This window comes from Triticum aestivum, chromosome 6A, assembly GCF_018294505.1.
Source record: "Triticum aestivum cultivar Chinese Spring chromosome 6A, IWGSC CS RefSeq v2.1, whole genome shotgun sequence".
In the NCBI taxonomy this organism is placed as follows: Eukaryota; Viridiplantae; Streptophyta; class Magnoliopsida; order Poales; family Poaceae; genus Triticum; species Triticum aestivum.
Window position 1 is genome coordinate 539,250,910 of NC_057809.1, and position 8,389 is coordinate 539,259,298.

The 8,389-nt window shown below is 48.5% G+C and overlaps 1 protein-coding gene, 1 non-coding gene and 1 pseudogene across 2 annotated transcripts; all 3 read right to left on the minus strand.

Annotated features, from left to right (window-relative positions):
* Positions 1 to 2,085: 2,085 nt before the first annotated feature.
* Positions 2,086 to 3,946, minus strand: LOC123130964 (protein trichome birefringence-like 16; annotated as a pseudogene).
* Positions 3,947 to 5,276: 1,330 nt separating this feature from the next.
* On the minus strand, positions 5,277 to 5,348 carry TRNAW-CCA (transfer RNA tryptophan (anticodon CCA)). Its single transcript has one exon. It is a non-coding gene; the product is annotated as a tRNA-Trp (tRNA).
* A 437-nt stretch (positions 5,349 to 5,785) lies between these two features.
* Positions 5,786 to 7,702, minus strand: LOC123128356 (ATP synthase delta chain, chloroplastic). The gene is made up of 2 exons (XM_044548340.1): positions 6,671 to 7,702; positions 5,786 to 6,142 (listed from the first exon to the last, which is right to left on the minus strand). Exon 1 carries the CDS (start codon positions 7,428 to 7,430, stop codon positions 6,678 to 6,680), a length of 753 nt encoding a protein of 250 aa, XP_044404275.1. The 5' UTR covers positions 7,431 to 7,702; the 3' UTR covers positions 5,786 to 6,142; positions 6,671 to 6,677.
* Positions 7,703 to 8,389: the final 687 nt, after the last annotated feature.

The window sequence follows — 8,389 nt, forward strand, 5'->3', positions numbered from 1 at the left end:
TGCGGCGGCGATAGTGGTGCTGCTGCTGACCACGGTGTCATCAGCATCAGCAGCAGCAGGTGTCGATTCAGCAACGACGGCACCGGCCAAGGTGTGGCGGCTCCCTCCAAGATTCCCTACAGAGCCCTTCCCGGTGCCAAAGCCCCCTTCTTCGTCGTCGTGGAAGGCGGTGAAATCATCTCTTCCTCCTCGCCACCGCCTCCCCACGGAGCCGCCGTCGGGAAAGCGTACGTAAGATGATGTATACCTAACTAGTAATGCATGTAGCAGCAAAGCATGCGGCGGCACAAGAATCTGCATGCATGGTGCTGCCCTTGATATGTTGATCTATCTGTGTGAGTCTGGGTTCACGTCGTCGTTCTGTTGCATGTACTCCTACCAAGAATGAATAAAATGATGATGATTGTGTGGATGCGTGTTTTTTTCTTTTCCAGAAAACACATGTAATTTTATTCGTGCTCTATTCGCAACAAAAAAATTGGATCCAAGATCCAAAAAATTACCACATAGTAATTTTTACAGCTAAGAATTAGAGAGCTCCTCGTTGGCGCCTTAAGCACCGCGAGGACTAGCTGGCGCTCAGGCGCTCCCCTAGTGGGACGTGGCCCATGTAACTCGCTCGACTGCTGCTCTCGGTTGACATTGCGAACTAATCATTAGACCCATCAAGCGATTTTCTTTTCAAAAAAAAAAACAAGCAATTTTTTCTCTTGCGAGCACGTGCTGTGAATAAGTGTGTGAATTTGAAAAATGTTCCCAAATTCAAAAGAGTTCATGAATTTGAAAAAAAAAAGTTCACAGATTTGAAAAAACTCCATGAACTTTTAGAGCTACAAGTTGCCGTGCAAAAAAAACCAAGTAGAACCCAAAGAAAAACCGGCCAAAGAAAGCAGAAAAAAAACCGGAGTCCTCTTTTTAGTGTTACAAGTTGCTGCACACAAAAAAAGGTAGGTAGTCACATAAGGTGTGGTGTGTCCCAGCTGGTTGTCGTGGTTAGAATTACACATATTTTTTTGAAGTTTGAAGAAAAGAACAAACAAAACCGTAAATGGCCCAAGCCCAGGCCAAAGGAGGGGGTGTGCGCCGGTTTGTCAAATTGCCTTTAACGGGCGCTGAGGACGCCAAATAGAAATGTGTAAGAATTATGATATGATCTCTTGGTGACATCTGCTCCGTATTACCAAAGTAAATAGGGCACTCGCGTATCGTCATCGGCAGCGGAGGCTCCTCACATAGATTGCAAGCCCCTTTCTTCTTCAGTTCTCGAAAATCTATATCTAAGTCTCTCAATGCTTCAATACGCCCCAACTGGTCAAAACGACAATCAACCGATGGATCAAAAGGCACATCCCGCAGGTCCTATTCCCCAAGTTCTACTCGGTGGATCCAAAACGAAATCAATCTAGGTTTGTTAAATATCAGCCATTGTTTTTCTTTCACTGTCATGTATCCATTTCAAAGGAAAAAAGTTTGTTGTCATGTACTTCCTTTGTCCGGAATTACTTGTCGCAAAAATGGATGTACCAAGAACTAGAATACATCTAGATACATCTATTTCTCCGACAAGTAATTCCAGACGGAGGGAGTACTAATTAAAACAAGAAAAACACCATACGAATTCATAGATTATTTTCCAATGAAGAACCGTGTTGTGTGCCCATCGACAATTTTGAATTTTATTAGATGCATGGACATAAGCTGAGATGCTTTCTTGATCTGTTCTTTCAGCTGATCAACATTTTCTTGTAAAAGATTTAGGTGACGATGGTTCATGATACAAGTTCAGTCAAACTACAGAAAAGAAAAGAAACGACTCAATTGTCGAAGGCCGTTCATTGCCTAAACCTTGAGTACTAAATCTGATTTTGTTGTAGATTACTAAATCTGAATAGTTGCTTCACATTGTATTTCTTGAACAAATTTATGTATGTGCCATACTTGTATTCATATTGTGAAGCAACCGGCTATGTTTTAATTCTTTGTCTCGCATCACCACTATGCAGTAGCATTGCCTCTTTCCTATAGCGGTGCACCCTTGCGATTGCTTTCATGTGCGCACTGCCTGCAACGGTGCCATGACTGCTTAATCTCCAGTGCACCTTGGTCGAAGACTCCTCATCGCTAGCCCCCACGCTGCCATGTGTACTGAGAACAGACCATCGTATATATGGGATTGGATTTCATTTAAAAAAAACTGGAGTGCCCTACACAAAAAGATCACATTTACTGAAGCGTATACATCATATCTACAGTTACTGCATCAGTGCAAAAAGGAGCTCATTCCACGTATCCGGTATGCCCGGAAGGCACCAATGCAAACAATCATAAACCTCCCTCTGAACTTTGGTGCTATGGTTAGAGATGTGGCCCTCGCCGCGCAGCTGCGAGATCGCGGTGACATCCAGGAGCCTAACCCGAGTCCCGTTCACCGCGCGCTCCGCAGCCAGGTCGCTCGAGCGATCCCGCGAGACCCCGCTGCCGCCGGACAAGGGGACGGTGCTGTCGCACCTCCCCCCGGTGTCCCACTCGCCGCCGACGAAATGCACCGGCGAGATGGTCCTCAGGAAAACGCTCACCCGAGGGTGCCGCGCGAGCTGCGCGTCCGCCCACCTGGCGATGCTGTGGAGCTTGGCGCCCCTCGCACGGCTGAGGTTCGCTTCCCCCACCGGCTTCCCGCCGTCGTACAGCCTCCAGCGGTTCCTGCGGAACTTCACCTTGTTTCAGTGGTGGCCGGTGTTGAGCACCAGGGCGTCGAAGCTGGGGAGGTGCTCCTTCAGGAACGGCGCCGGCCGGTCGAGGTGCAGCGCGTAGCTCCTCCTCTCGTCCGTCAGAGGCTCCAGCTGGGACAGGGTGGCGGACCAGTAGAAGAGGATGGTGGTGTTGGTCTCTGGGAAGCGGTAGGCGGAGCCGCCCGGACTGAACGGCGACGGGGCCTTTTCGAGGCCGTATCTCCGGCCGACGTCTTCAACCTCGGGGCTGCGCTTGCCGCCTGTCGCGATGCACATCATGGACTGGAACTGCTCTCTGCCCAGCGAATCGCCCACGAATGCCAGAGTTCTGTTCCTCATCCTGTCATCAGGCATCGCCATGGATATGTTACAACTTACGATAGGCATCGCCATGGATATGTTACAACTTACGATCGACGAGTCTTCGCGGCAAAATCTATTGGAGAAGGGCGCAGATGATTGGAGCACGTACCGTTGCAGAAAGTTTGGCCCTGAGAAGTCGGGCATCTCGCAGTCATGCGGCTGCCACCGGTAGCTCTCGTACGAGAAATCTGTGCGTTCCGTCCTGCGGCAAGACCACATTCGTGACAGCCATCGCCTGCACTCGTTGCCGGAGTAGAGCGGCCTCCTCGCATCCGCTACCCACTTGCCCTTTGCATAGTTGCTACAGGCTATCAATTACCAAACAACACTCTGTCACTATTATATACACCGGGGGAGAATTCGATCGATGTGCACAGAGTTGAAACCGTGAAATCTCCGTGCCTGGAGAAACAACTCATCACACAAAGCTTGTGGTGAAATAAGAAGACGTGGAACAATGGAGCTTGACAACTGGTGAAGATGAAGAAGGATAGAAGAAGACGGGGGGAGATCGATGGATGCATGGGCGGACCAAGACGACGACAACGACGGCATGATTTTACACCCGGCGACTCCGTTTCACGTACGTACCTTGGGCCTGGGGAAGATGTCTGGCCGTTATTATGCTGCCGGAGTACGTGAGGACCGGGGATACGTCCAGCACGAACCAAACAGCAACCGGCAGGAGGAGGAGGAGGAGGAGCACACGACCCAGGACCAAGAGCGGCCCGTCGACGACAAAGCCGCCTTTCATTTCCTCCCCCCAAAGCTGCTGCTACCCAGCTACGGGAGGAGCTTTACGACCGGCCGGAGCTTCGCCGAACTGACAATTGCTTCGCGCTTGCGTTTCTTTATCTCCATACGTTGAGGGGAGAACGTGGTACTCGTGAAGAAGAGTTTCTCTCCTCTATTTTATAGGCATAGTATTAAGTAATGCGCCATTGAGATCATGTAGATCATCGAGTTGACTGTCCTCTCATCTGTGCTGGCGAGGAATCTCTACTAGCTCATCACAATTAGGACATCTCTACCTCATCCCATAGTTTAATTCCTTGTTTTGGGGGGAATTAATTTTTTTGCTCAACTAGCCCATCCCCAAACCTTAATTCCTCGAATAAAATTTTGCCACGCAAAATTTAAACAATTCATTGCATAATTGAACAGTAATACCACATTAACATCATACATAGCATAATTAAACAGTCCATTACCTACTACATTACCACTACATCGACATGGAATTAGCTAAAGCATCAAGATAAACTAAATAGAACTAGACATATAAAAGAGTAGCTCTATCCTCCACGGAATGGAAGAACGCACGGTTCTTCGTGACGAGTTGCGGGTCCTTGAGGAGCTCGGCCATGAAGGCGGCATCAGCTCATCCGGCCTCGAGCTATGCCTCGGCCTTACAGTGCTCCATTTCGTGGTGCATTTTGGCATGTATCTAAAAAAATTGCGAGGAGCATTTCGCATTATTGATACTTATTTATATAAAGTTTCTCAATCTTAAGAAAGTTAACTTAGAGTCAAACAAATAGGACTTACATTTTAGGATGGAGGGAGTATGGGTTTGAAATTCTCTGAGGAGTCACATGCCTTTTCGAGGTAGCATAATATATCTGCAACAAAAATAGCTTCAATTCCATCGCAAAAAAAAAAACTAGCTTCAGTGAATGATATTTTATGATTCCTTCGTCTTGTGGTTTATACGTGGTAAAGCAGTTTGAACCAACCAACCAACAATTTACAATCGTTTCGAAGTTTCGTGCTAATGAACAAATAATACGCATGAATTTCAACTACGTCGGACGATGTGGTCATGGTCTGGTGGTTAGTCGAGCAAAAAGTGCAGAAAAGAAGGGATGGGAAGTCAAAACACGACAAGGCAGACTGACACAACACAAAACTTTGTAATTTTGGGAGCAACAGAAGCAGCAAAAGAGATCCATGATCTTAGATTTCATTTCCTATTTGATAGCAACGCCACATAAGAATGCAAGTTCAGAATGAGCCCCAAGCACTGCCAGGGAAGGGAGAGGTTCTGGGGTCTGGACAGGGGAGGGGAGATTAGGGGGTTTAGGACGGCTGGGATGCTTTGATTGGGGAGATGGACGGTGGATTTTGCGTGGTATTAAATAGGCATAAATAAAAAAAAGGAACCGGATTAGGATCGGGGGGTATTGAACCCGACGTGAATCGAACACGCAACCTTCTGATCTGGAGTCAGACGCGCTACCATTGCGCCACGGATCCGGTGTGACGTTATTCTTCCATTAATTTAGATATGGTAACAACACTCAGCCTGGACGTGTTATCCGTATCCTATGAAGGTATGGCAAGTGGTTAAGGAGCCAACGTCTTGTAATATAGTGGGCTTAAACATCTTCGAGATGTCTCAGAAGCCACATTCCTTACCTCTGATGATGACAGAAACCTGCCAACCGAAGTTACAGAACTATCTCAATGCACGATTACAATTTACAGACCTCCTTTGAAGGGTATGGCCATGGCTAAGCAATGCAGGAAGACACAATACGGATTGGGGATGGGATTCCAGAACAACTACACAGCATAGTGACAAAGACACAGAACTGCGTATTTGTAGGAGCAACCGAAGTAGAACAGCTGAACAAATCACACCTGACGCCTTTTCGAGCTTTAAGTCATGGATGGACACGACGAAGTGGAAATTCAGAATGCAACATGATCTTGGTTGCCAGTTGATAGCAATGCCACATGCTATACACGTCTGCACACAACTTGATCGGTCGGATACATAGCTATACATTACACGCTGTTAACTTTGTCGCCTGAAGATGGAGGAGCAACTCTGCTATAGTTGAGTATTTTGGAGCATATTATTTTACAAGATCTCAACAGCACAAAGGCAAAAAAGAAAATTACAGTGGCTGGCTCCTGCCGAAAAAATGATTTATGTCATTACTATATTTTGCAGAAAAGAATGCCTTAATCCCTCCGTCGCATCTCCAGGTCTGAAGAAGATCAACGCCCTTACTGGGTGTTGCAAATCCTTGTCGCATCAATTACTGCAAAAGAATGAAAAACCATCACTGGTTAGGTGGATAGTTCTCATAGAATAACTGGCAGTTCACCCTAGTTTACACTGACAGATTGGGAGTTAAGGCTTAGGAACATTCTTATTCGACTGCACACAATCCTAATGCAGCAAACATTGCAACTGCATACACTCAAGCTAGTGACATTGGTGTTGATGTGGACTGAATCTATCCCACTTCTGATGAGATGCTCTAACAATTACAATGTACTAACGCATGTAGGCTGTGCAGTGCATATGTGTGCATGGATCTCTTGACTCTACTGACAACAATCTAACAGAAAAGTTTGTCCCCATTTCGTCTTTGGTCCTAGTTCCAATCTGTTTTGCAGGTTGGTTTCCCTCCTCTGCACAACACATAATACAGAACTTTCTCCTGTGAACTTCAAAAGGAATTGACACAAACTACAAATGCTGGAACCAAGTTATGTATTTTAACATTTCACCGGATAATAATGATACAGAAGAAGATGTATAGAGACGGCAGAAAAAAGAGGACCTAAGCATCAGACTTCGAGGTTGACGGAGGGCATCTCGAACTCGGAGGTGATCTCCGCGATCTGCTTGCGGACGCTCATGTCGATGAAGTTGGAGCTGTCGCGGCCGTACTGCACGGTGAATCCGGCGATGAGCTCCGGGTCAAGGCGGGTCTTGATCCGGACGTTGGCGGCGCCGGTGATGTTCTGCACGTGCGTGGCGATCTGCGCGAGGTCCTGCGACTCGAGCTGCACCACGGAGGTGACGACGGCCTCCTCGGTGCCGGTGAGCGCGTTGTAGGCGGTCTCGAACTCGCGCACGATCTGCGGCATCAGGCTGGCGCGGGTGTTGTCGATGACCACGTTGAGGAAGTTGACGGTGTGCGGCTGCAGCTCCGACGACTTGGCGATCTCGTCAATGAGCGCCGTCTTCTCCTCGCGCGGCACGGTGGGGTTGTCGAAGAACTCGGCGATGGCCTCCTCCGCGAAGATCTTCTCCAGCTTCTCCATGTCCGCCACGGTCGCGTCGAGGGAGTCGCTCTCGGCGGCCACCTCCGTGAGCGCGGTCGCGTAGTTCTCGGCCGCGGCCTCGGCGCCGGCGGCGCTGGGCCGGCCGAGGTCGCCGCGGCGGCGGCGGGGCGCGGCGAGGCGGAGGGAGGGGAGCCCGCGCGCGACCGCGCAGGCGAAGGAGGCGGCGCGGGGCGCGGCGGCGGCGGACGAGGGCGACGCGGCCGCGGCCGCCGGGCAGAGGGTGACGGAGGAGGCGAGGCGGAGGGCGGCCATGGCTCGCTCGCGCGCGTCGTGGAGCGTGGGGTGGGGAGTGGTGCGGAGCTGGCTTGGCTGGCTCTGGTCTGCTGGGAAGAGGAGAGAGGAAGAGGGGTTTGGGTGGGCAGTGGACGGGCGGGATCTGGTGGTTGCGAGATCGGACGGCGGACGGGGGTCGTGGGCGTCCCGCGTGGCCGGAGATGTGTGGCCTGTGGCGGGATGAGGTGGATAAGAAATGGATGACCGTGTGCAACGATGACAGGATAGAGGCGGCACTTGGGATTGGGAATCAGGCTTCAGACACCGGCGTTTTCAGTGGTCTATTTATTTGAAAATTTCAGAAGTGTATTCATAGGTTTCAAAAAATTCAAACAAATTAGACCACGGGCTTGCTGGAACACAGTGGGGGTTGGCAGAAAATTCGTGCAAAATATAGAAGGAAGAAATTCAGTCACGGGCTGAACAAACAACACAAATAATATGATCTAAAATGAGAAAATTGCAGCAACCCTATCTGGTGTTATGGATCATCATATATTTTTCTTCTCGATTTATTAGAAGAGCAAGGAGGGAGCCCCCTCTCTCTCTCTCTCTCTCTCTCTCTCTCTCTCTCTCTCTCTCTCTCTCTCTCTCTCACACACACACACACACACACACACACACACGCACACGCACACGCACACGCACACGCGCACACACGCACACTGTAACATCCCAATTTTATTAATTTGGATGTTAATGGAATCATTCAATGCATATCATATTTCTTTGCATTTTTGGAGTTTTTGAAATATTCAAATAATATCTTTTCCACTAGAGAAAAACAAATGAGAGGGGATAAGATGACTTCCTCAAAATATAAAAGAGTGGGAAAATTTATTTTGAATATTATTTGAAGTTTTGGAGTTTATTGGTATTTATTTTATTTGCAAAAAGTGCATTAATTGCATTAGGAAAATATTTTCAAAATGTTCTGT